This window comes from Caenorhabditis remanei, chromosome X, assembly GCF_010183535.1.
Source record: "Caenorhabditis remanei strain PX506 chromosome X, whole genome shotgun sequence".
NCBI classification, from domain to species: Eukaryota; Metazoa; Nematoda; class Chromadorea; order Rhabditida; family Rhabditidae; genus Caenorhabditis; species Caenorhabditis remanei.
The window spans coordinates 10,013,049-10,040,016 of NC_071333.1; the positions used below are offsets into that span (position 1 = coordinate 10,013,049).

Genomic DNA, 26,968 nt, shown 5'->3' on the forward strand with positions numbered 1-26,968 from the left:
ATTTCTAAGAATCTGGCAGCAATTAATCCTCCCATTACTGAACCCATACTCCAATCAAATGAAGATGAGATTGGAAGAGTCAACACAGGAGCGAAGCAAGGAGCATGAGTGGGCTACCACTATGTTCGACGTGTTCGAGTTGCCGACAGTTTGGTCAGCAAGGAAGTCAACCGATGAAGCAAGGAGGGATAATGCGACGTCTACACCAGTCATGGATTCACCACAACGAGTGCATCAAGGTCAAGGGACATCAGCATCTCCAGCGCAACAAGCAGTTCAAGGACAACGACTTGCTCCGTCTCCAGTTCAACCAAGAAGGACAACCCGTGTCAGGAAGAACGTCGTCAAGTACGATCCATCAGCTCACATCTAAATTCTCATTTGTGATAATTCCTATTGTTCTACTTATCCTGATACCATCATTGTTGTTACCTGATTAACTAGTATGTTTTATCTTTACGTAGGGAGGTGTTGTGACGTTGTTTATTTAGTCACAAAGATTTATATTATTTTTGATCTATACTTTTGATCTACCCGCTTTCCCTCGTTTTCCCCCGTTTGCCCGCGAAGAGGAAATGTCATCCTTTTTCTCTCGTTCTAAAGTTAGTTCTACGTTTTAACTTGTTACCGGAACGTGACTGTTTCGGATATATTGTTCCCCTTGTCCCCCTCATATTGTAGTAGTTAAGAATCACTAATAAAGCAGTGATTATATCAAATTGTATCTCTATTAGCACGAGACACAACACTAGTATTTTTTGACAGAGTTACGATTAGCGATATCCAGCCGTTGTATTCAATAGTTCATTCGAGTACACGTGCACGGATAACGCTCATCGTTTCGTGTTGCCACTTTTATAGAGTAAGTTGCAATTCTTCAATAATTTTCTCTCAAAGTTGTCAAAAAACCCTCGTTGTTTTCATTATAGTTACATGTCAAATTTAGAAATAACACTGATATCAGATTTCCCTACCAAACCCTTGAAAAGTTAACTGAAAGTGTAAAAAAAGAAAGTGCATCCGGACTTTGAAGGAAATGATTTAGCGCAGGTCGTTCTGGTACCAATGGGAAGATAAATTTGTTTTTGCCAGGTAGAAATTGTGTGTGTGTTGATTAAAGAACAAATCAAAGTTTCAGATATCCTTCAGTTTGGAATCAGGCGTGTTGTATTTGTCCATTAATTATTTTTCTAAAGTTTTCGAAACATTTTTGCAATGCCATACATTCGAAGGATTGACTACCCATCACAATAATTAACTGCGATCAGGATGGCCTTACAATATAATCGTCTATTGCCTAGTCTTCATTCCACGTCTCACCATCTGCCTTTCCAAGACAGTAAAACACATCTGTCATTGCCGAATCGACCTGGAGACACACTTGCACCATTCATTCCCTCAACACACACAACCAAACATACCAACCTCTCCTCTCTCATCTCTTCTTCAGAACACACGGCCCTTTCCCTCCTCATTTGTCCCACTCGGACGACAAGAGCCGACCCTATCGATCGATTTTGACTGCACTACGAGTTGTGGGACACAGTCATCGTTCGCTGTTGGTTCTGTTGAGTCTGCGTCTCTTTTTATCAGTTCCCCTTTCATATTCCACCTCAGTTTGAACAGTTTTACACTAGCTTCATCTTCGATTTTGTTATATAAACCGAGTGTAATTCTGATTGTTTCATCAAGGTTATACGGCGTGAAAGAGTAATGGCATGTGTTACATTCTGCGCCGTTTGCTGACCACTCTCCTCAGCAAACAGGCCAGTTGTTCATTGTGATTTCTTTATAGTGCAGTGGTCCATTATTGATTTCGTATGTAAATCAGCAAGCATTACATTTTCGAAACATCTACCAAAAAAACTTTTATTTCATTTTTTTCAGTTTTTTTTTCAGAACTCTTGCATATTTTCTAATCCAAGTGTAGTATACTTTTCAATCTAAATATTTTTCATTTGTTACGTGTCTAACCTTCTTGGAATGAGACTTTTTAAACATATTTTCTTAATCATAACTTTGAGTGACATGTGCAACATGACTAGTAACCGATACGGGCAAGGACATGCCCTCCGTTTCACAATATATCCCACTCACGGCGCAGTAATGTACATTCATCTAGTTACTCTCATCCAGCATACTATTTGCTATGCTTCTTTATCCGCAATGCCCTCTTTCTGTCACTCTTCATCCCCTTTTAGAAAATCCCTTTTGGTTCATCGATACCACCCAAGAGCAGAGACGGCATTTCTTTCCTTTCTCTCTTTTTCTCATCAACACGGGACGTCTTGTCCTTTTCTTTCTCGCCGTGTTCTCACTTTTCTGCCCGTTGCTTTCGCTTTTTTCCGTGGAAAAGCGGAAGTACATTTAACTCATAGCCAGAAAATAATCACATTCGTTTCTGTTTTTTAAACTTCTGTCTTGTTTTCCTGTCTGGAATTAATACAATTTTGTTTTGACTTATCAAATTGAAAAATATCGTACCGTATTTTGGCCTTTAAATGGACAATTTCTGACTTATTCACTAATTTATAGCTTTTCAGGTAAAATGTCTTCTCCGACTCCACCTCGAGACACCTCTCTGGAAAAACCTACTTCTGAGGACATTACTCCAAAAACTGATTGCCCGGAAGACCTAACCAAGGCATCTACTAATGAGTCAGAAGAGACTCCAACTCAGCAATCGGAGCAAATTACTGAAAATGTTGTCGCCGGACAAAACGATAATGAGGAAGCGTTAGACATGTCGATTGGAAAGAAGGATCAGGTTGAGCCAATGGAAATCTCTGAAGAAGGAAACGATAACCAAAAAGAAGAGTCCAAAATGAATGAGCCGACCAAAGATGTGGACACTAAAGAAATTAAGTCGGATGAAAAAACTTCTGGTGAAGAGGAGACTACAACTGAAAAGGACATCCAGAAAGCTGATGGTGAAATTTCGGAAAATATTTAAAATGCTGGTAAGAATACTGAACCAGAAAAGACTGGTGAGGTCGAGAATAAAGTGGAAACCGAGAAAAGAACAGAAGGAGAAGCTGTGTCTGAAAAAAGCAAAGAAGAAGTTGTAAAGACTGCTGAGGAGACGGAAAAAGAAGAAAACCAAGAAAAAGATACTGTATCTGCCGAAGTTGCTGAAGAAACCAAGTGTGAAGTAGACATGTCTTCAGATAAAGCAAAAACTGAGGAACAAACTGAAGAAGAAGATGAAAAAATTTCTAAAGAATTGAAGGAAGACAAGACCGAGGAACAATCAAAAACTGAGAAAGCAACCAAAACTAAAGACGAAAAAACTTCCGATGAAACGAAGGCAGATAAGAATTCTAACAAAGAGAAAAGTTCTGAGGAACAGAAGTCTACGGAAAAAGACAACGCTGAGGGAGATAAGACTGCGGAAGACACCAAAATGGAGGTTGGCACAGCTACCGAAGACAAAGCGGACAAAAGCGACAACACCAAGACTGAAACTGGTGAAAGCGCTGAAGAACCAATGGAAGTTGACGGAGAGGAGCCAGAAGCTAAAAAAACAAAGGTGGAAGGTGAAGATGTCAAGACCGAGGAACCACTAGCTCTTGATCATGCCGCTACTCTTGTCAAAAAAGAAGTTTCGGTAAGTTTTCCCCCACATATCGTATTCAGATTCTATTAGTTTTTGAAGATTACAAAATTGTAGTTTACCACTTGTTTTATGTGTTGTCTCTAAATGAATTTTTTAGGCTGCCATCAAAGTCTACCAGAAGTACTTCGACGATATGAAACTTGATCAAAAAGTCACTCAGCCAAACATCTCGAACTACATCCGTGGTGTCATCCTGAAAAGATTAAACTCCAATACTGTTCACATCGACGGATACCTCGCAAGAATCGAGAAGGCAAGAACGAGAGAAGAGTTCCAGGTGAGTACTTTAACAGAATCAAAAAAGACCCCTACTAAATGTTTCTATTCAGACTCTGTATGATGAAATTACTCTCTTGATCAAGAAGGCTCGTCAGTCTCAAGAAATCAACGATTTGCTGGGACCTCTCTACTAAATTTCTTCTCATCTCCGTGTCATTTTTGGATTTTAAGTTAAAAAAAGATCATCTCAACTTTACGAGTTTTATGATGATTAATTGGATGATAAACACATTTTTTGGTTGAATTCCACAAGATTTGATGACATGTTACTTTTACAGAGCTTGGAAGACTAGAGAAGTCAATCAGGACTATCAGCAGGATTAAAAGGCGGGTCAGCTACAGAAAAAAAAAACACAATATTCATGATGTGACTGCATTGTCAGATCATACTCTAGCATCGCACATACCAATACGAGCTAGGTACCTTTCGTTTCGGAATAAGTTGCTTACATTTAGTTTCTAGACAGTATAAATCACCACAAAATTACAAGTGGTTATGAAGATATGATATTTCGGTTTTAAAACAGTCAGACTGAAAAGTTTAAAAAAAACTTTACATCTGCGAAGAAGATATTATTTTAAACGTAGTTAATCAAACTATTTAGCTTTGCAGTGGGGATCTAGATTCTCTTTGCTCAACGATTCGCGGTGGGTAAAACTGTCCGGTGTCCACGTATGATCGCGAGCCAATAGTGAGATCATTGTTTAAGAAAATCAAGGGACGAATTGTTGCTGAAAACATACTTTTTGTTTTTTACTCAAAACGTTTCGCACTTACGATAAGTCGGATGCACTTGCTGACCAGCGGGTAATGCAGTCTCGCGAATCGTAACACGAGGAACTCCTGTAACACGAGCGACCGGAACGCCTGAAATGTGATTTCTGATAAACATGTTTTAAGACAAAATCTTACTGTAGGTTGCAGTAGATGGGCCATCTGTAATATGATTGGGTGCACGTGGAACTCCTCGTACAATTGCTACTGGTACATCTGGAAGAAGTTTATCGTGAGAGTGTTTGTCTGTCTTTCACTTACGACGTCTTGAATCTGGTGGTGAAGTGATCATTGGAGAGGACGAACGTGAAATTCCTTTAACATAAGCAACAGGAATATCTGCAATGAAATTTGTTACGGATTTTAAAACTTTTTTTTGAAAATAGGTTTTTTGATTTACCTTTTTTACCAAATAGTTTTTGATTATCACAGCGCTGGCGATTTGACATAACGATTCAGCTGAAACACAATCAACCATACACAGGAATAAGGACATGAATACAAAAATGAGAAGCGGCAGCCTTTTGGTGAACATGTGTTCACCAAGTGGCGCATATATTCTATGTCTAGTTGTTTCAAGGTCATTAGTTAATGTTGAAGAGCAAAAACGTTTGATATCTGAAAAAAAATGAAATCACAAGATCTTGCTCCTGCAAATTGAAACAAAAGTCAGAAAAAAAGCCATTTAGCGGTCGTTCCAATATCAGAGGGAAGCGGTGACAAAAGTTAAGGAATGTGCTGAAATTTGACCAGATTGATTGGAAAACTGTGTGATTGAAAAACAAAAACTCTTATGACATATTGATCAATGGTGAGCAGCAAAAATCAGATTTGAGTGAATCTACTTATGTACAGTACTCTGATATATTCTAGGAGTTGTTTTTATCTTACTTTGTTCAGCATTCAGAAAAAAGTTGAGGCAAATTCATCAGCCACTCTAAAAAAGCCTTATGTTTTCTTCAATTTTTTTTGATGTTTCATTGAAAAACAAACAAGATCCAATTACCTCTTTTAATCATATCGGTACTTCTGGTCACTTTATCTTTACTCTCATGATCCTCTAGCACTTCAAATGGGAATAGACTTGGTAGAGTCTTGGGCTTCTGATAACTCCTTACCTCTGGCCCACTCTAAGACTGCCCTTCTTCGTCTCGGACCTCGAAACTCTTCTCACCCGTACACTATTGGAGGTTCCCTCATTGATTCCTTTGATTCTGTTAGGGATTTAGGTTTATTAATAGAACCTAATCTCAAGTTCACTAGACACATTAATCGGGCTGTTGCTCTCGCCTTACTCCGTTCAAAACAACTACTGAAATCTTTCAAATCCAACTCTCCCCAATTTTATATCTTCCTATTCAAAAGTTATGTACTCCCTCTAGTTGAATACTGCTCCGTCGTTTATTCGCCTCCCCCATCATCTAAACTAGCGCACAAGCTCGAAACTCCTCTCAGATTCTTTTCGCGGAAAATTCTTCAACGCTGTAACACACCTTATTGTTCCTACTCGGATCGCCTCTCCCAACTTGACCTCTTTTCTATGCGCCACCGTAGGCTCAAAGCGCAACTACTTCTCTTATACAATCTTATAATCGGCGCCTCATATTTTCCTAGTCTTGAGACCCATGTCAGGTTAAGTTCCTCCTCCCGTCGCCCAATGTCTCTTATCTGTATAAATCCTAATTGCTCTAATTTTTTCTCAACTGTAATACCTATTTGGAATGCCTTAACTATTAATGTTCCCCATTTCCTTTGCCCATCGGAATTCAACTCTCTTCTTGTAAATAATATTGCACGATTCTGATTTTTTTTTCTTTCTTTATTCTCCCTCCCCCTTGCCCAACACCTATTTTATAATTCCTTATTCCCGGTTTCCTTTCTCAGGTTTCGTCTCGTGAGGGACTTTACCTGACCTCCAGTGACATTTTCTGTATATTTAAATAGTTAAATAAAATATCAAATATCAAATTATTTGTACATTTTTGTTAACAGTATTGTCATTCATCTCCTTTTTTCAGTTTTATGATTTATCGTATCCAAACGATTATTTTCCCACGGGAATAAAATTGTTCTTCTCTACTCGTAAAATAATGCCTCTAAGCGACTTTTCCGTTAAAAAATCATATTTTATTGCCGGAGAAGCCTTCTTCCTTCTTTTTCACCTTATTCGATTATTTCCTATACTATTTATTTCCTTTCATTCCACCTACATTTGATTTTGCATTTTGCATTTTGTATTGTTATTTCTTGGAATCATTTACCAAGTGTAGACTGTATCGGGAGCAGCTTCATCTTCATTCCAATGAAAAGTAGATAATCAAAATGACAAATGATGGTCGTCCTGATTATTCATCAATGGTGAGCTCCTCCAATTTTCCCTCAACGTAATCGAAGCTACTGTATTTCAGTCCTATGGTCAATTGAGACGCTTTTTGGATTTCTCTACGAAAGAAATAGACAATTTCTGCTTAGAGACGATAAATTACCTAGACAATTTTGATGAAGATGGACAACATGGTGAAGATCTAAATGAAAGAATTAGATTGGAATATCAGCTGACCGAAATGACGGCAAAAAACGCACGAATAAGGATACTACTACTTGAGTATTATCAACGTGACAAAGAAAAAAACTTGGAGGAGGCTTTTAAAGCTGCAATTTCAGGACTCAAAACTATTTATGATGCAAACGTGGCACCAGAAATCAAGAAATTTTGCTTCATCAAGACTGAACTGTTTCAAAATTATATCAAAATATTTCGAAAAGAAATTGCTGCAAAGAAAAAAGAAATTTACATAACCAGAAAGATGTCGTACAAAACTAAACGGATTTACTTGGAGAACCTTCTCAAACGGAATGGTAATTGTGTCAACTTGGAACCATACAATGAGAATCAACTTCGAATTATTCAACAGCAAATCAAAGTTGCTGAAATAAAAACAAAAATTTACGAGGAGTGGATATCAATTGACGCGTGTAAGAAGAAAATGGACGGATTAAAAAGAACTAAATCAGCAACGCGTGCTGTCGTAAGTCAGTGGTATGCAATTCTAGAGAAAACTGATTAATTACAGCTATGGCAACAAGTGTTTTCTGGGCCTGTTGAAACCTTGAGACAAACGCCTTCACTGACTAATTTGGATATTATGAAGATTTGTGAATACTGTGAATCAACTGCTCCTGAATACCGTTTCATTCACATGTACAAGCCTGCAGTCTCGCAAGTTTTTTATGATTGTGTCATCAACAACAACATCAATTTTCATGCAAATTCTTCTACTGGTGAGAATGGTTCGATCAATGTTAAAATGCTACTCTATTATTGAATAATTGTGATTCAAAGTTTCAGGATGTGGTATTTTACCATCTCCCGCTCATTCCTTGACTAACTACCGTCCATTGGTTCCAAATATTGTTGACCCAGGACCGTCGACATCCACTGCAACAGATTCTGTTAGAAATCTTCATCAGTGTCTTGATTCAAATACTAATATTCTGGAAAACTTCTTTGATTTGACGTACTAATCGATAATCATTCTTATTTTATTCAAAAAAAACCCGAATTACAACTATTTGACACGAAATATTTCAATAATACTAAAAAAAGACACACTGAGCGATGGAGAACAGAGAAAATTATTATCCAATATAGTCGATTAACTTCTTGATATACTCGGCTTTCTGTTCGTTAGTAATTTTTGAGAATCGAAGGTCCTTTTTTAGCTGGTCATTTTGCTTTTGCAAAATTTTTTTTGAAAAATTGATTTTCAGAGAGTGTCAAGAATAATTTGTATAAGAGATGAGACAGATAATGTGACTGGAATCAAAAATACATTTAATGATATATATAACCGTCGAACTCGTAGTGCAGCCTATTACTGTTTGGTACCAGCGAAACTCTTGTGTTCAACCACATCAAAAGCTGTGCAACTTTTCGAACACACTTTTTCAAGTTCTTCAGAACCTGACGCAATAATATACCTTTCAACTTTATGTTCTCAATTCTCGTGAGCTTCAATTGCTTTGCCTCGTCGAACGAGAAATTCTGGAGAAGTTCAATAATTTCCTCGATGGACGCGTCGCTGTCGAATTTCTTGGTGTCGTTGTCAGTGATGTCGTTCGTCGATCGTGGCGGGCGGTGCTTCAAATAAATTCCTATAAGAAAAGTGTTCCATAAAGAGACATCGATTATCAAACAACTCACTGTTTGACGGCGAAGAAGGTTTGGATGGCTTCGGAGTAGATTTGGTTTTGCCCTCGATCATTATTTATTGTTTACCTTAAAGATGAGAGATTTATTGAGTGAAAATTAAAATTATAATTAAGCAGAGATAGTAGAGAGTAAGAAATTATATTGAAAATACTATCGCCGTCCCATGACTCAAAAACAACGTAAAAACAAATGAGTAAATGAACACAGTGATAGGGGTAGCGTACGCATCAATATTCTGGCAGTATGCAATTTTGCGTGGTGGTGTACGCACGCAGATCTGTCGACCAGATAAAGCGTCGCAAAATATTTGTAGGTATTGGTGGAAAGGGAATACTGGAGAGTTAAACAGAAAAAGATTAGTAGGATTAATGAAAGAAAAGGCAAAATTCTGTTTGTCTGTTAAATTCAAATCTGAATAATTAAGAAAACTTGCTCAAACTTATCGAAGATAATTATTATTGTTTGATGTTTTTCCCACGCCGGGACTACGTTTCATTTTTTACGGTCTTGAATGGATTGACCAAAATTACGATATTCAGTATATATATGAAATTTCAGATTTATTATTATTGCTCGACTCACATTTTTTGTAAAAACCTCAATTTCATAACCATTTTTGATTTTCCTCTCCAAATCGAATTATGTTAGTTTTACGAGCATGGGAGCGAGAATCGGTCAGTTTCAGTCTTCTTATTTTAGCTTTCAGTTTAAGCTTTGTGCCTGTATTCTCCCGGCTGTTGTTTTTTAGAAAAATATTTCGTATCTCAATATTCCGAATGCATCCAGAAGGTACTGGATTTGAAGACATGGTGAGTAAACAATCGGAATTTTTTTTACTTTGAAAATTTTCAGAGCTATACTGTGTTGAAACGGAAAAGCGGATTTTCACAGACACGATTCGAATTCTTCTTATGGTCTGGAGAAGAAAAACGAAAGGATTTGGACAGTTTCACTGAGGATGAGCACAAGGTCTTGAAAACGGAACAAGTTCTATGTGAAGCATTGCTCGCTGACATGCTAGCTCAGGAACAGAAACTGTTGGAAATGCTCGAAAATAAGAATGATGATGACTCAGCTCATCTGGTCGACATCAAAAGAGGAATCAAGAAATTGAACGAACTTTTCTCTGAAGTTGCAGATGGTGAAGAAGAAGAAATCGACAACACAAAAGTGAGGAGACTTATCTCGAACTACGCTGCAGATATCGAAAGAATCACTCGTTCAGCCATATGTACACATGTCTGTGTCATGGAAAGAAATACTGGATCAAAAAATAAAAAATGCTCAAGTCAAAGTGGAGATGTTCAATGTGCATGAGAGAATCGAAACAATCAAACAAAGATATGAGAAACCTGACGGAGTCAAAATGGAACAACTAGAATCAGTAAGATCTAACTTTCTCACTTGCTTTCTATAAACCACCCTTTTTTAGATATGGGCTGAATGCATCAATGTGATCAAGAAATTGGAGAGCATCCCTTTGAGAGGATTCCAAGTTTTCGTAGTTCAAAATGTTATCGATTTCATAAAAAATAAGAAATTCCAATTCAAACCAATCACGTTGCCGATCTAAATTGAAGATTCAGCAGATTTAGAAGATACAACGGAGAAGAAACGAAGAAACGAAAATATACGTCAGCCTTTGAATGTAGAAGGTTCGCGAGATACTGGAAACTCCGAAGAAGTTCCAATAAATTACATTTCAACCGGAATGGTGAGCTATTACTGTGATTTACTGTTGCTCGAGTTTCACAGAGAATGTGTCTTAAAGAATAGGATTCAGTTTCAACAGATATTCGCGTATGTGATCATTTGCCTGATTGATTAAATGATTTCTTGAAAAATTGGCGGAATTCTTCAGGGAAATCTTTGTACTCTCCTAATTTTCGGATCCGGTTGGCGGATTCCTTTAGAGATAAACGAACAACTTCGTACCATGGTCAAAGGTCTATATGTTTTATGGAAAATTAGTTCGCTTAATATTTATTGACATTTCTTGAGTTGCAATTACAGAAAAGAAGAGAATAAAGTTGAAAGTCAATTCACTCGACACATTCCATTGTTTTTTTGCAAACGTTGTTGATGGTACTCTGTAAATGTTGAAGATATACATTATACTGGATGCAGTGAGAACAAACCGGGTCTTTGAAGATTTTGTATAATGGTCCCCATAGAGTTATTGCAACAGAAAATGATTGTGTGCAGAGATCATTCTGATTTTTGCAAAAAAAACTGGCAGCATTCTCATTAATTTTCTGAATCGGAGTTTCAACAATCTGAAAAATCAAATGATAAATAAGAAAAAGAATGACGTAGTGAGTTTGAATGCTTACTTCCAGAATATTATTCAACACTGTTGAGCACGTCGCGCAAGACCACTCTGTTGATGCGAGTTGCGTCCCATTTAACGATCTAAAATGTTCGTTAAAAAAATAATAGTGCAAGTAATGACTCACTTGTCAGGACATATCTTCAATATTTGGCTACAGCCTACATGGCGTGCAGGTCCAAAACTTGGTTCAGTTTCAAAACTTGGTGGGAACATTTTCTCAACGATCTTATACATAGTCTCTTCCATATAGTCTTTCGTTGTAATACAGTCGTATAGAGTTTCTGATTGCAAACTACAGCCAGCATGCCACAGAGCAGCAATATTTGATACAACTGGTTTAAGATACTAAACGTAGAAACTGTGAATGTGCAACTTGAACTCAAAACTTACAGCATTCGCATCCCCAAGTTTATATGCGCAGTCCTTACAGTCCGGCCAATAACTAAAAATTGGAAAAAGATAAATTTTATAATAAAACAACTGAATTGAAATAACTCACTCATCATTGTTTTTGTTAATCTTCTTGGAGCTAACAGCAAAAGTTGGTTGCTCAGAGAAGTCCTTGGAAACAAGAGAGAAACCGGTAGTGAGTGGGGCACTGTAGGTGATGTTTTCGAAGGCGGACACCTCGGATTGATCAACCTTGCAGGAAGCTCCGGTCTTTTCCCAGACTTGTTGGTCCATGGCACGACGAGCAATAGTTGGAAGGAAGACACGTGGGACACGGACATTCTTGAGTTCGACTTGTTGTTGTGGAGTTTGGATGGTCATGTTGATGTATTGGCGGGAAAGTGGCTCAACAATGAGTTGGAGAACAGCACGACGTTCTTCATTCTCGACACGCTTCTCGGAAACACTCCAGAAGTTGTAAGCCTTGATGAAGTCAAAGAGACGAGAGAAGGTGTGTTCAGCTTCTTCGGTCAGCTTGTACTCGGAGACAACATTGATTTGGTTAAGGCGGGCAGCCTTGATCAATAGTTTGTATTCTGGGATTCCGTTGAACTCGCGTTCCATGATGCGGACGTATTTCTTCTGTTCCTTGGATTGTTCAAGTTGAGCTCTGACAATGATCTCGCTTTTCTTGGATGATCCCCACTCGGCGTTGAGAGCAAGTTGAACCTCACGGTTTGGTTGTTCATGGAGTTGGCAGAGGGAAGATAGCATTTCTGGGCGGACGGCAAAAAGTTCGGTGTGAAGAGTCCATTCCTTGGTCTCCTCGGCAACTGGGGAACGACGGCAGTCCATCTCAATCTTGCACATACGAACGTATTGGTCACAGACAGTGCGGAGTTCCTGGTTCCAGTACATTTTTTGTGGAGCCTCAAATTTCATGGAGATGAGGTTCTTGTATCCTTGTTCAGATTGGATTTCACGGATCATCTTGTTGAAGTATTGACGGCGGTTTTTAGATTTATTGTTCTCCATATCGAATTCCTTCTCGAAGATCCTGTCAACCTTTATTTCAGTAAGATCAGTCTTCTCCAAGTTTTCGATGGTGAAACGTGCAACGAACTCAGCTGGACGATTCTTGTTCTCAAGAGTGTATTCGAAATCTTGCTCAGTCATGTGAGCTTTCGAAAAACACCACTTTGAGAGAACGTTTCCTTGAGCGTTGATTTTGAGACCAAGAACATCGTAATGGCGGTCAATTTCTTCGCAAGCCAGTTGATACTCAGAGTGAGAGATAGTGTTTTCTTCAATTTCTGTAATCTCTTGGTCTTTTGGGACATGGATAAAAGCAACTGGGCGAGTGTGGTACGAAGCGGTGGTTTTAGAATTCTCTGGGACAACAAACTTGTGAGTAATCTCAAGGTTGTTCTTATTGAACTCGACAGTCGACTCGAATCTCACTGGAGCGTGAAGACGGGTAGACTGAAGGGACTTGACTCCTTGATCAAACATTGGGCTCCAGAAACGGACATCCGTAACGTGGGTAGAAGCAATTGATGGAACGACATCAAGGGTAATACGAGCTCCAAGATTTAGAATTTCAACCAAAACCTTTCCGGTAAGAGAAATGATGGTTGGTTTTTTTCCTGAAATGGAAAGTGGTACTCCAATGGTGGTTGGGATGATGCGCTCGGATTCGTAGATGGAGAGGGTACGGTGAAGCTCAAAAGTGGAATCATTGTTCACAAGAGTAAGAACAGATTTGATATCAAAATCTTCATTTCTGACGTACTTCTCGAGGAGGTTGTCAATGGTTTGCATGTCAAGTGGAAGAACAACAAAGTCCATATCCTTGTAGCGGAGGTAGAAAACAGCGTGAGCAGATTGTTCATCGGTACGTTGGACATGTGGACGGATGTTCATCTTTTTGACGATCTCTTGGAGCATCTGGATTCCGGATTGAACACGACGGGAACGAAGTTCATTGTCTCCATAACTGATTGAGCCTGGAAGCAATAAAATTATATACATAAACTGTGGTAAAGTAGTACCTTAATCTCTGACTTTGTGTAAATAGTGGTATGAACCTTCTTGAGCTCATTGATGTTGCACATACGAAGAAAACCTACAGCACGGGCTATGAGGTGAACGGTTTCTGGAGTGTTTTGCTCGTGTTCTTGAACTTGACGGAAAATCTCTTGGAGTTGCTCCATCTTTTGCTCGGTTGGAAGTTTGAATGGGTTGAACTCAGCCTGGTCTCCTTGTTGATAGAATTGATCAATGAGCATCTCGTTTCCGGTGGAGTAAACAATATCCTCTTTTGTTCCCGTTGGCTAGAACATTAATATTTAGTAAGTAACATTTATTGTAGATTTACCTTCTCAATTTCCTTGGTGATTTCCTTTTCCTCAACAAATACCATCTTGGCACGAGTCTCGGACTTCATGAGCTGTTGGCTTTCAATGTTCAAAGCATAGAAAGAATGGACTTCGGATTGCTCTAATTGTTCGTTCTTGAACGTGTAGGTTTAGACGGTTTGTGGTCTGACGAACTGTCCCTCCTTCTCACATTCTTTGCACTTAGATACAAAACGGAAGCCATAAGATGTTTCTGGGCGAGTGATGCACTTATCGAAGTTGACAGACTTGGTGAAGATGGTCTTCTCTCCTTCTTGAACAATGGTGTAAGCGACTTCACAGTCTCCTTCCATTGTCTTCTCATGAACATTGAAGAAACGGGAATCCTTCTCGGTTTCCATGTCCTTCTCCTCTTGGTTCAGCTCATCAACTGGAGCAGATCTGTGGAGGGAGAGAAGGTTTACGATGGATCTCTTGCTGTTCTTGGACCACTCGGCATCTTCAGATGAGTATTGAATCTCAGAGATAAGGCCATTTTTCATTTGGACACGGAATGGAAGTTCAAGAAGCTCCTTGAGCTCATCGGAAAGCTCACGTTGCTCCAAAGATTCCATCTTTGGCCATTGCTCGGTTTGTGGAATGTGGGAAGCAGAGTAGGTGACATCGGTCAATTGAAGGTGAATGTAACGGTCATCGATGGCTTGAACACGAGTACGGCAGGAAATGCGGGTTTGGGAGGCATCAGAAGAGGTAGTTGGGAGTCCAGAGAAGATGAGTCCATCGAATTTGTAGACGTACTCGCTCTTTGGAGAGAAGGTGCGGTCGAAAACGGGGGAAGCGGCAATCGCCAAGGCGACAAGAGAGGCAATGATAATCGACTTCATTGCGAGAGTGATTATTCCTCTTCCAGGCACCCCTTTTATACAAGTCCACGAAATTGACAGTAAATGGAATGACGTAAGAGAATTAGCCTTATTGACAGATTGAAATAGATAAGGCTTGTGTCAATCTTTCAGTTTTAGCACTCACTACATCATTTGTTAGAACAAATATTGTTTGGAATTACTGTCACATCCAAAGTGTTTTGATAAGGAAATTGAAAATGTGAACCAATGGGAGCATTGATTTTATAAAAGCTCTGAACAGAAAAAAAATTCGCCAAGTCTCACAATTTTTTGTCTCACCTCAATAAACAACAACAAATCATTTGAGGAAAATCGGTACTTTATGGTTTAACGGGTGTTTATTTAATTAACGGGTGGTTATATAATAGACGGGTGTTTTGAGAATTAACGAGTTCTGTACCAAAGTCTGAGAATTAACGGGTGTTTATATATCATTCTTTCAGCAGTTTTTATTTTTTCTATTAATTCACTGTTTTATCTTCTTTTTTTTTCTATGCCGTCATTTCTTTATATTTCAATTAATTTTTTGTTTCCAAAAAATTAGATACTACGCCTTGACAAATCAGTTAATAAAATTCTTGTAAACCATCACCTGTATATTGTTATTTTATTTGTTTGAAATATGACTAAAAATCGTGAAGAAAAGAATCAAATCAAATACAACCAAGTATAGTTCGGAATAATTGAGGTAAATGTGGTTTCATGCCAACGAGTTTCCAATAGATGAATGCTAGTGTTCTACAACACTAAAGTTAGACCAATTTAAAAATGCAGCGGAAAAGAAATTTGCTAAATTCATCAAACGCGAATTTCCTAGAAAAGAAAAAGAAAAACCTTTCCTGTGTTCTTATCGCGAATGGTATCGAGAACTGAAAAGTGCCAAAGAAAAGTTAGATAATAGTACACTGGGAACTACTCTTAGCTTAGATACAAAGAAACCTGGCAATCAATGGTCAAAAGTCGGACCACCGTCCCTGTCCACCAAGGAACGAATCAAAGGAAACGCCGTACATCATCGTCCACGTTCAATTTCAAAAACGCCAGAAAATTCATCAACCGGTTGCAAACCTACTGTAGTAACTGCAAAGAAAGTGATAAATCAATCTGATCTTCAAGATTTTGATTGTAGACTGTTGCTTTTCTTCCGCTTTTCTTGTTGACAGAATTACCGATCGCAGATACAGGTTTGCTACGAGAATTTTCAAACTGATAATCTTCCTCCTCTAGATCTCTTCCTGATTTGACAACATCATCAGAATCCACATCTCCTGAGTCCAAATCTTGCTCTTCCTCGGAATCGTAGCTTTTAAAGTCACGTGTCTCCATATAACTTCTTTCTGAATCTTTGTTTTGAAAGCTTCTTGTTTCATGATCCACATCTTCCGTGCCGAAAACTCGAGAGCTTTTCGAGAGTTCTCAGGGTTTTTCAAAGTCAACGATCCAATGTATTCGCCCAAATTTCGAGAATTCAGGGATTCGATATGAAGCAACTCTTCAACTGCGTTTACTTCCGATGGATCAAACACATGGTTGATTAGACTTCTGCCTCTTTTGACTCTGAATTTGAAAAAATAAATTACTACAGAAATAAAAACAAAAGAGGAATTGATGAGCAAAAAGAGAACTTATAATTACGTAGTACATGTTAAATATGAAGTTATACATATAACATAATTTCTGTAAGACTCGAGCATCACCTGTATGTAGGGGCGTAGGGCCCACAGATAAGATTAAGATTAAAACTAAACGGTATTTTTTAAGCGTAACAACTCCGTTTCCAAAAAGGCCCACACACTTTTCCTTTTTTGCACAATTTTTGATCGAATCACTTTGAGACATTGTAACTTTGCTCATTTTGAAGGATTTCTTAAAAATCAAAGCGTCATAATAAGTAGAAAATGTAGGTTACAAAAAACTAATGGAACCAGATTACCAAAACTGAAACCTGATCATTGGTATGAGCATACACTCCTTGTGTAGATAATGGACAAAAAACAAAAAAATGAAGAAGTAGTAGAACAGCAAACAATATTTGACGCATCCCCACACAGTAACACGTCATCAAAATAGAGTTGTATGAAACTGAAAGCTATCAACAAATGCTTTTATACCAGGATACTTACAGCTTTTCGTGGTAGTACCAAGCACATTGTTCGGAAGCTCCTCCCTCTGTTTTTTTTGCAGTTTTCTGTGTAAACAATTGATAACATATGCTCTGCTATTTTAGTGTCTCTCCCGAATGTGATTAGTTTATCAATTAAAAACATATGGACTACTTGACCACTGAAATTGTGCCAGGCACAATGGACAAGAGCCGCTCCAGGTTCCGTGCCATGCTTATATCAATTATATTCGCCACTATAAAACAAGATTCTATCGACGTTAAACCAACTAACAGATTGACCTAATAAAACTGTTGCTCGTTTTGATTTTTGTTTTGTTCTCGGCTTCGACTGTTGCAGTTTCTATAAATGGCGGTAAGAACTCAAAATTTTTTACTATGAATAACAGTACTTAGACTGGTTTTAGTGGTCTTGCCTCTTTATTGGAATCTGCTGTCCAAACATCTAAAAGCGGCTTTGTCCCATCTTCAAAGGTTGAATCCATTCATGGAAAAGTTGTCCACTCAGTAGTTATCAAACCATTAGCGGTCGGAGATGTTTTAGAAGTGATTCTTTATGCAAAACAATCGTAAGTAAAATTTGAGATACATTTATGCACTTTAACGATAAGTTCAGCTTCAAAATTTTCATTCATTCGGATAATCAAGAGTTTTTCGTTCCAATAGCATTGATGGTTAATCACTGGAGAAAGGTGTTTTTTTTTTCCATTCTTGATAAACGTTTAGTAAGCAGTTTGCAGGAACTGAGCATCACGTCTCGAAAATTTGAAGATTTTGATTTTGACGTAAAGAGAAAGTAAGACGTACAACAAATTCCAAAGAATCAGATGCAGTCTTAGCTAAAAACAACGAGAAAATACACAAATGATAGAGATAAACGACGGATTCAAGAGAGGAATCAAGCGGAAGTGACATAGTTATCAAGCGGAAGTGACATAGTAGCCCATTTGACACTAGCGAGAACCTGAAATCGCAACCACAACCCAAAACACAGATTTTTGAGGAATAATTAATTTATTCCACAGCCAACCGGCCAAAATTCACCAAAACCCACTATAAACACAAGAAAACTGATAAAAATGCTTAAAAACCAAGGCAAGATGTAAAAATTCACTAACTAGAATAACGGATCACCTAACGTGACTCCGCCAGCGCCCAAGAGTGCCGAAAATTCTCCATTTCAAACGCGAAATTGACAGACATCTCTTGAAACGGTTCAGAGAGAAAAAAGTTATTCAGGGAGAAGCGTCGGACGGACACACAGAACTATTCTATTAGTCGAAGAAGATAACTTCAATGTGCAAATGCGATGTGGTTGCTAAACATGGTGATTGCAAAACGTCGTAGTTGCAAAACGTTGCAGTTTCGAAATGACTGGTGGCAAAATATCTTAGTTGCGAAATATTTTAATTGCGAAATGTCGCCGAGCCGTATAAAATAAGCAGGTAATACCAATAGTAAATTATAAAAGAAGAAAAAACACGTTTTCCCGTAATACTCTTTTATTACGGCACACAATCAAGAAAAGAACACAATAAACGGTCCAAAAGACCCAAAGCTAGAGAAAACACAAAACTCAAGCGACCCTTCCCAATTCGAAACTCTGCCTGACTCCGCCAGTAAAAATTCACTAACGAGAATAACGGATCACCTAACGTGACTCCGCCAGCGCCCAAGAGTGCCGAAAATTCTCCATTTCAAACGCGAAATTGACAAAATAGCGACGAGAAGTGCGCGCGTGCCCGTAGGTCAAACGCGGCAACACAGTGACATACGGAGTGAGTCTAGAAACTCAAGCGACCTAAAGAAGTGTTTCGAAAAGCACACGGTACCAACCGTACATCTCCCTTCTTTTCGAGTCCCTCCTGACGCTGTTCTCTCTCGAATGAAGTGCTATTTGAACGTTAGATGTAGTCATGGAGGCATTCTTCAATAATAAGGGGGATAAAATGGGTAAGAATGGTTAAAGATAGAACCTAATGGAGACCTAGAACTCTTTAAAAACAACTTTAAAAAGATAAAACGAAAGATAATTTTAGGTATTCGGTGACCTATCAGCAGCTGATGAGATTCCTTTCTGTGCACTGAAGTCTCATGACAAGGTCGATGTTCCTCCTTCGTACGTCTCCATGTATCATTGACCATAATACCAGAATGGGGAGGATCCATCCGAGGACGAGGTTCTTCCTTGACTCTTCCGGACTTGGTGTCATTCCAATTCAACAAGATTGCTTGGGGTGGATCTTTCCGCGGACGTGGCTCCTTTTCCACTCGCATTGACTTGTTCTCACTCCACGTCGATTGATCTAAAGTGCTTTGTTGTGACCGAAAAATATTCTGATCACAAGCAACAGTAACTGAGATTTCATCAGAGATGATCTCCTCTTTGGCATAAGTCTTCGAAAGACTTGGTGGATCCGTTCTAGGACGGGATTCCTCACGTCTTCGACGTTTTGTTTTCATCTGAAAACCAACGCCACAGGCGCCATCTCCCTTTTTTTTAAGTCTGGGCTTTCCAGGTTTGGGAATTTTGCAATCAGAAGGATGGTTCCTTTTCACCTTATTTTCTGTGTTATTTTCTGAGAAATTTTGCTTTTTGGTGTGATCAGAAGTGAAAAAGCTACTTTTTGAATTCAGTGGGGGACCTGGACACGTCACAATGTCTTCAGCTTCCTTGTCCACTTTCTTTCTTTTCGCCTCATTTTCATAACTATCGCCACCAGTACGACTGACACTTTCTGCATTGTAATCATGCTTCGTGTTTTCTACTACAAGTATATGCTTGAGCAACTGCATTGACTCTCTTTCAAGTACAGTTTTCTGAACCTCATGTTCCTCTTGATCTTTTACTAGATCCACATTACTATCAACCACATCAGAAACTACTTTCTGTTGAATATTCAGCTCATTTGTTTCATAATGTGTAAACGTGACAGATCTCTGGGCCGTCCCAGGTGTTTGATCTCCACTAGACAACTTGTCATCAGAAATGTTGACTTTTATGCACCACTTGGTCACACCAATGCTCTCATCCTTTTCGTGAGTGCTTTTTGTGCAGGAGCTCTGAACCTCGTCAGCCTTAATATCCTTACAACACAACACCTTATTGGACTTCATAACAAAAATCTCCTTGGCATTATCAGCTTTCATAGACACCTTGTCTTCACTGTAGTCCAATTCATTTTCAAAAAACACCAAATGTTAATTTTTTTTAAGTTATTGCAACTCAGAAAGCTGAAAATACAAAGAATGAGACTGAATAGCAAAATTGCATTAAGTCAATAGATACTTGGCTGGAAAAATATCGTTTTCAATTTTTTTCAAATTTTTGACTTCGAATTTTTAAAGAAAAATTTCCGCTTTTGGAGTGCCCCAGGGTTTTATGAATTTTTTTTGACCAATTCATGCATTTGCTACTTTATGACACTAATTTCAATCGATTTCTACGGTTAGAACTTTTTTACGGTTTTCATGTACAGAAGGGAAAACGTTATTTTGTGTCTAGATTTTTATTATCGAAAATCGTAACGGTTTGCAATGTATATTTCTAAAATTAGAAAAGTCAAGCTATTTTTCATTTTTAGATCTTCCATTTCAGTTAGATTGAAGCGAGTTATGACAAAACACAATACTTTCAGGAACATTTTACTTTCGCATGTGTGTTAGTTTGAAAATATAATGAGCCAAAACCAGGGGTATCAATTCGCGATCATTCCATGTGAGACATTGTTGTTTTTTTGATTAGGTCCTAAACAACTGAAATTAGCTGGAAAAAAGTCGAAATGTTGTTTTTCAAATAAGATTCAACTCCTAGTTGCGAGTCGTCAATGTTTTATTTTTAAAAAACATGAAACAGTGGGTAAAAGTTGGAAACAAAAGTTTTTTGAGTGAAAAAATTCAAAAAAAAAATTTGTTCAAAATCAAGATTTTTTGTTGTAATAGTGTTGATAAATATAATACGCATCTTTTCCGCAGTTTTTGGCTATATTGGACATTTTTACGGTGAGTTATAACTTCTTAACAGCATATCATTTTGGACTTCTAGAGCTGTGGCACGATGATCAAGATTCACAAAAGCATTTTACATCATATTTTTTTTTAATGAACGTTATTCAACACTTTGAACTGAACAAATCATAGGGTCCAGTTCAAAAATGGAAAGTTTTTTCCGGATTTTCAAACCGAAAGTGGGAGAGTGTACAGTGTACAATCGAGTACACTCCCGGCCTTCAGAAAGAAAAGAAAGCAAATACAATTAACAAAATATGAATTGTCTTGTTGCTGTATCCTTCCCTTTTGACGACGTCGACGTGGTTGACTATAACGTCCGGTTGTTTCCGTCCGTCATGGTGGAATTCTTAAACTGGAGGTCTCTCTGTGCAGAGAGAGGCTCCAGGCGAGCAAAAAGGGCTCCTATGCGGCTCCTTGATATCTCTGATCTTGTGGTAACAGAGAATTGTCCGAAGCGTAGTCTTAAAGCACTGTCCTTGTCGCGTTGTCGATGTTGTTCTGTATGAAGAGAAACTTGTGTTTCATCTTCTTGGTTTGCTGTCTTCGTTGTTCGATTAGGCGAACGACAGGGTCTTCTGGATGAGTGAAAAAACAAGTGAGTTTGGACCCAACTCCACTCTGTCCTTCGGGGTGCGAAATGTGATTTCCGTTTCTTGGGTGACGTCCTTTCGATGTCCAATTGTCCACGTTGAACGGTCCGTCTTCTGGTTGAGCTTATTGTAAAGCTCGATGAGTGCTGGATTCGCTATCGTTTAGCTTGTCCAAGCAAATGTCCCGTTGTCGATTTTGTGACTGGTGCCAATATGCACGAAGAACTGTGTATCCCAGCAGCGTAATGGCGACAAGTGAAGTTTGAGTGAGCCAGTTGCTGCACCTTCCTTCTGACTGTGAGTTCATTGGGAACTACAGTTCGGGTGATCTTCCTCGACAAGTCCATCCTTCGTCAGCTTCAGAATAATAGAACTAGTCAAGCTCCCAGCCAGCGCCTGCCACGCGGGACTTGAGAAACACTGGGGGCCGAGACCCACGATGCACCATAAACACAACTGGCTGTGGTTTTAATATATTTAGTAAAGAAGATAGAATAGACGCTCTCTCCTGGGCTTTTATACCAAGAACAGAGGCGGAGCTTATAACAATATATAAAGTAAGATAGAATAGTATAGATGATGATTTCACACAGGTAAATCATAAAAGTGCAATAATGTGAAAGGGGGCACGAAAGTGGGAGAGTGTACAGTGTACAATAGAGTACATAGTCGTTGAAAAATCACGCATTCACTGTATGATTTTATACGTGTCAAAAAAAAACACGGGTTGGCTCTCAATGCGAAGACAGCCTTCGTTGTGAAATTGATTGAGATGCATAATCTCTTCGGTGAATGTGTCGCACTTTCCGTCAGTATTGCATACTGTCTCGAATTGTGTGACGATATCAATTTCTTGAAATGCTTTTGCTTCTCTAATCGATGTCACTAATACCAGAATCTCTCTCCACTTTGTCCTTCTGATTCGGTGTCTTCTGAATTTTTCCCGAATCCACACGAGCGTTTTGACGAGTAGAATAGTGATGAATCTGATTATGGTCCAAGCAAATTGTAAAGCATCTTCAAGTTTGAAGTATGCAATACAAATGAGATATAGTAGGAGAAATGCAATGAATGCTGCTGCTCCAAGTCGAACGATTGCAAAAATCATGTGACATTCTGGGTTTGTGATGTTTGACGCGCAGAATGTACAGTCGATGGTTTCACTGAAAGATACTGCGGGGTCCATTTCCCAAGTTTTGATATCTGTCCCGTCGTTGATTTTTGTAGTGACTTGGTGAGGATGAATGTTGATAGCTGGTGGAAACCATACATCCTTTTTCTCATCATTTGTCCGTTGGAATCGGGTTTTGCTGGTGCAGTAGTTCTCCGAGCATGCTTCAAATGATTTGAAGGGCCCTCTGTTCTGGATTCCTTCCTGGTTACATTTGACTGAGAGAGTTTCAGCGCTCGTTCCTGTGAGGAGAGCTATCAAACATAATAGCATAAGGAATGTCGCTACTGTCCTCCTCGTTGGATGGATCTTCGTCGTTGCATATCTTTTTTCATGAACGAAGATTGTAGCGTTGTTCACCAATGTCCTGATGAATTGGAGTGGTTGGTTCCGTAGAATCTATGTTGGTATCTTCCTCGAGAACATAGTCATCCAGTTCCATTGGAATCAGTTGGTTTATGGACCGATTCAGAGTTCTTCCGATCTCTGTTTTCAAGTCTGCGTCTCTGATGACTCCATCTTTTGAAAGGTTCAGTGTTGTGTTCCTTCCGAGTTTCCACACATTTCTGGGTTGGTTTTCATCTGATCACCACTTGTCCAACTTTGGGTTGTTAGTGAGTACCACGTTTCGAGTCCACTCTCAATTTGTGGTCTTCTCTGAGCTCCGCAAGATACTTGTTACGCCACTGGTTCCATATCTTTGAAGTCGTTGGGATCGATGATGGAAGAGTGGTTTTCATCTTCTGATTGACAAAATTCATGTGACGTAGGGGGTATCTGAAATGCACATCGTCTTCCACAAACGTCAATGGTCTGCTGTTAATTGAAGCCGAAACTTCGTAAAACACAGTGTGCAGTTCTTTGAACGAAAGTTTGCACTTTCTGGTGTTCTTCTGGAACACATGTTTGACAGAACGGACCATCATCTCGTTGAATCCTCCTCGTACCGTACGCGGTTCCATCGGTACCTTCCTCTTTCTTGATAGTCAATGGTTCGAAGTTGTCGACTCCAGTGACGGCGAATGGTCTGGTCAACTGTCATCTCGCGTTGACATATGATCAGAAACATTGACATTCACAAAAGCCTTATCCGGACGAGTAAAAATCACACATAACTCACTTGAAAGGAAACTCGTCGGAATCACCATTACGGAACAACGACATAAGGAAAACTATCCCGAGTGAAATACCCTCTTGTCTTTATAAGGAAACGTATGTTAGGATTGGCTAGACATGTTATGAGAAGAAACGATAATCAGTGGACAACGTTACTACAATAATAGATTCCTAGGAATGAGAAGAGACCAGTTGGAAGACCGCCGATGCTATGGGCCGACTCCCTGAAAAAATAAAGCTCAGTGCGACAAGGAATTCAACTGATCGCGCCTTGGAGCACAATCGCCAAAAATCAAAACAAATGGATAGCTGTGATCCGCGCCCATGAGCGAAGAACGGATCGACTAAGCAGGTAAGTAAGTAGGTAAAACGTCGTAGCTGCAAAATGTAGGAGTTGCAAAACGTACGTTAGCTGCGAAATGTCCCAGTTGTGAAATGTCATGAAGCCATGTTCTCATGTTCCTGTTATGATTGTTTCCGCAGCGAGCTACCGAAGTGGAAGCATGGAGCGAAAAAATTCGTTTTGAAAATATTTGAATTTTTCAAAAAACTGATGACCTCCAAAAACAATTATTTTTAATCCACGGATGTTCTATTTTTGATTTCAAAAAAAAGAACAACTCATTTAAAGTATTTTTCCAAAAAAAAATTTGGGGGTCGACAAAGTGTGAAGCGAGATATAAAGGCTTGAAAATTTTCGTTTTTCAAAAAAGTGCTATAAATGGGGTGTGCGGGAAATAGAACCCAAATCACATCAAAGATAAAACTTTTGAATGGAATCAAATGAACAGTGTATATTGATGAGTGTATATTGAAATTTTCATGTATTTGGAGAAAAATAAACTATTTTCATGGACTCAAAGCTGTAGAGACTTTGGCTGAAATTGAAAATTTTGAGATGAAAATTTGAGGAACGAAAAAAACAGACATAGTGTATGAATTCATTCAAATAAATTTTGATATACATAATGAGAGATAATCAATGAAAACAGTGAATGAACACTGTTTTTAGAAAATCCACATCAATCTCAATTTCATTCGATCCCAACATTTTTCATCGTTCTTCTGCATATTGCGAATTACATCCACAACTCTTCCAACCATCTCGTTCCATTCTTCTATCATGATATTAACTAATTTTCGATCGTTCTTCGTTCCTTTAGACTTTTCTTCAAATCTCCGTCTAAAAATCTTGCGAATCGAGGGTAGCCTCTTATCCAAATAATCAACGGCTGTATTGATATTCTTCTCGAATAAGAAAAGACTGTCAAGACTTTGAATAGGAGTGGTCGGTTCAATTAGGTTGTAATAGTCCTCTGAACTGGTTGCTGATTCCAGTTCCTGTTTAGTAGGTTTCTCATACTTAAAATGTGTCCATGGTCGAACAGGCCCAAAAGCGAGTGCTTTCCTTAACTCCGCAAGGCCAATAGTTACCACACTATATTCGAGCAGAGTACTAGAAAACGAGCGTGCGTAGGTATGTTTTATGAAGTCTCCTAATAGCAGTTCGTAGTCTCTTGAGCTGAAGCATGTTGTGGAGATTTTGGAATACTCGTCTTCAAAAGAAAAGGAGGTGGAAGATGTTGAGGTGTTGGATTTTTCTGAAAAAAACACGTTGATGGGAGAAGTTCACTGCTAATGATTAACCTGCATGCAGTCTGATGGCTAGGCAGAAATAGATGAGCAGTATAGTCGTCATGAAATAACCTGAATATATTCTGCGTTTTTCATCGAATGGAAGAGAAAAAAAAAATCAAGATTTTTTGTTGTAATAGTGTTGATAAATATAATTTGGTTGACCTATTTCATAATTTGGTTGACCTATTTCTCGCTCACAATAGACCCGATTTTACAAGTGATAGTCTTCCTCTGTCGCACTCTAAACACGCTCGAATAGAGGCAATCAAGGTTTTTCGCGAGTAGATGCGTTACGGATGCGAATCTTGTGCGGAGTCTTTACGGATCCGAAACAACGCTTCTCGCGATAGGTGTTTCTCGCACGACTCGTATTCCTCATTCGCACACGGACCGTTTATAGATGTCCAATTTGCTTGACAGTCTTATCAAGACAGTCTTATATAGGAAGTGAGGGTGAGAAAATAAGCTGCGCCAGAAATAACATCCAGTTCGTTAAATTCTTATTGATTCTCTGAAATGCTATAAATTAGAACACTGAGAATGAAAATTGCAGTACTCACTCACAATTCAAAAGTATTATAGTTTTTACTACTTGTAAAATTCATATGTTTACTTTCAGAATGTGAATAAGAACAACAGATTTCACTTCCAGTCAAGGTGCCAAAAATGTCTTGACGGACACATATGTGATAACAATTGATAAGAAAAATCGTAACAAATGAGAAGTTAGAGAAACTATTTCATACTAACACAATAATACAGTGGTCTAATAACAATGATAAGTACATACCTAAAATTCAAGTGTGCATACATTTCAAGGGAGCGCACTTTTTCTGTCACTACAGAAAGATTGAGTGGGTTAAAAAAGGGTATTTCTTCTGAAATAAAGTCAGTTATTGCGTGAGGAGTCAGTTTGCACTTGCTTAACAAATCCACAGGATCTGTGTCTTGGATGATTGAATCAAAATGCTAGTTGTGTTTCTGATAACCGTAGTTTAAATGAAAAATGCATTAGCAAATTTATGAAATCTAAGAAGTGATATTGAAGAAATTGAAAAGCGACGCAGGAAGTTGGGACCTTGACAGCCGGATACTGGGCTGTCGGAACTAGTACTGAGTGAGCGAAAAATGCAATCATTTCTGCTACTTAAAGGAGGACAGAAGTCATATTTTTTATTTCAGATTCTGATTCTTCAGAAAATACTGAACAACTTTCATCATTGGAGCATATGCTGAAATCGCTCTAAATGGCCTAAATTCACGTTTTACCACGCGAATTTTCGCCCCCTTGTAGTCCTCCGGACAATATTATTTACTTTTATTTCTCGATTTTTTGTTTTCTTGCTTTTTTTCAACACATTTTTGTGTTTTTTTCATTTTTTTCAATGATGTAAATTGATATAAGCACGAAAATGTGTTGAAAAAAGCAAGAAAACGAAAAATCGAGAAATAA

The 26,968-nt window shown here is 38.5% G+C and overlaps 9 protein-coding genes and 1 pseudogene across 10 annotated transcripts; 5 read left to right on the forward strand and 5 right to left on the reverse strand.

The window, feature by feature from the left end:
- Nucleotides 1–64: 64 nt before the first annotated feature.
- On the forward strand, nt 65–373 carry GCK72_023952 (uncharacterized protein; the record flags this gene model as incomplete). The annotated part of the gene is made up of 1 exon (XM_053735642.1): nt 65–373. The coding sequence occupies one exon, from the start codon at nt 65–67 to the stop codon at nt 371–373; it is 309 nt and encodes a 102-aa protein (XP_053579208.1).
- A 2,175-nt stretch (nt 374–2,548) lies between these two features.
- On the forward strand, nt 2,549–4,029 carry GCK72_023953 (uncharacterized protein; the record flags this gene model as incomplete). Its single annotated transcript, XM_053735643.1, has 4 exons — nt 2,549–2,930; nt 2,979–3,607; nt 3,714–3,893; nt 3,946–4,029. 4 exons carry the CDS (start codon nt 2,549–2,551, stop codon nt 4,027–4,029), a joined length of 1,275 nt encoding a protein of 424 aa, XP_053579209.1.
- Nucleotides 4,030–4,496: 467 nt separating this feature from the next.
- On the reverse strand, nt 4,497–5,119 carry GCK72_023954 (uncharacterized protein; the record flags this gene model as incomplete). Its single annotated transcript, XM_053735644.1, has 5 exons — nt 4,497–4,627; nt 4,674–4,763; nt 4,809–4,886; nt 4,932–5,009; nt 5,071–5,119. 5 exons carry the CDS (start codon nt 5,117–5,119, stop codon nt 4,497–4,499), a joined length of 426 nt encoding a protein of 141 aa, XP_053579210.1.
- A 2,358-nt stretch (nt 5,120–7,477) lies between these two features.
- GCK72_023955 (uncharacterized protein) lies at nt 7,478–8,195 on the forward strand (the record flags this gene model as incomplete). The annotated part of the gene is made up of 3 exons (XM_053735645.1): nt 7,478–7,699; nt 7,745–7,952; nt 8,020–8,195. The coding sequence occupies 3 exons, from the start codon at nt 7,478–7,480 to the stop codon at nt 8,193–8,195; spliced, it is 606 nt and encodes a 201-aa protein (XP_053579211.1).
- Nucleotides 8,196–8,505: 310 nt separating this feature from the next.
- Nucleotides 8,506–8,935, reverse strand: GCK72_023956 (uncharacterized protein; the record flags this gene model as incomplete). The annotated part of the gene is made up of 2 exons (XM_053735646.1): nt 8,506–8,825; nt 8,875–8,935. The coding sequence occupies 2 exons, from the start codon at nt 8,933–8,935 to the stop codon at nt 8,506–8,508; spliced, it is 381 nt and encodes a 126-aa protein (XP_053579212.1).
- A 724-nt stretch (nt 8,936–9,659) lies between these two features.
- GCK72_023957 (uncharacterized protein) lies at nt 9,660–10,456 on the forward strand (the record flags this gene model as incomplete). The annotated part of the gene is made up of 4 exons (XM_053735647.1): nt 9,660–9,692; nt 9,736–10,053; nt 10,109–10,267; nt 10,316–10,456. 4 exons carry the CDS (start codon nt 9,660–9,662, stop codon nt 10,454–10,456), a joined length of 651 nt encoding a protein of 216 aa, XP_053579213.1.
- A 469-nt stretch (nt 10,457–10,925) lies between these two features.
- GCK72_023958 (uncharacterized protein) lies at nt 10,926–14,051 on the reverse strand (the record flags this gene model as incomplete). Its single annotated transcript, XM_053735648.1, has 8 exons — nt 10,926–10,973; nt 11,022–11,159; nt 11,217–11,295; nt 11,340–11,560; nt 11,606–11,657; nt 11,715–13,611; nt 13,722–13,938; nt 13,983–14,051. The coding sequence occupies 8 exons, from the start codon at nt 14,049–14,051 to the stop codon at nt 10,926–10,928; spliced, it is 2,721 nt and encodes a 906-aa protein (XP_053579214.1).
- GCK72_023959 lies at nt 11,209–14,471 on the forward strand (annotated as a pseudogene). The gene is made up of 6 exons: nt 11,209–11,302; nt 11,865–12,192; nt 12,577–12,781; nt 12,839–13,144; nt 13,355–13,584; nt 14,189–14,471. Coding segments are annotated over exons 1-6 (1,446 nt in total).
- Nucleotides 14,133–14,846, reverse strand: GCK72_023960 (uncharacterized protein; the record flags this gene model as incomplete). The annotated part of the gene is made up of 1 exon (XM_053735649.1): nt 14,133–14,846. One exon carries the CDS (start codon nt 14,844–14,846, stop codon nt 14,133–14,135), a length of 714 nt encoding a protein of 237 aa, XP_053579215.1.
- Nucleotides 14,847–24,885: 10,039 nt separating this feature from the next.
- On the reverse strand, nt 24,886–25,576 carry GCK72_023961 (uncharacterized protein; the record flags this gene model as incomplete). Its single annotated transcript, XM_053735650.1, has 2 exons — nt 24,886–25,478; nt 25,525–25,576. The coding sequence occupies 2 exons, from the start codon at nt 25,574–25,576 to the stop codon at nt 24,886–24,888; spliced, it is 645 nt and encodes a 214-aa protein (XP_053579216.1).
- Between the last annotated feature and the right edge of the window lie 1,392 nt (nt 25,577–26,968).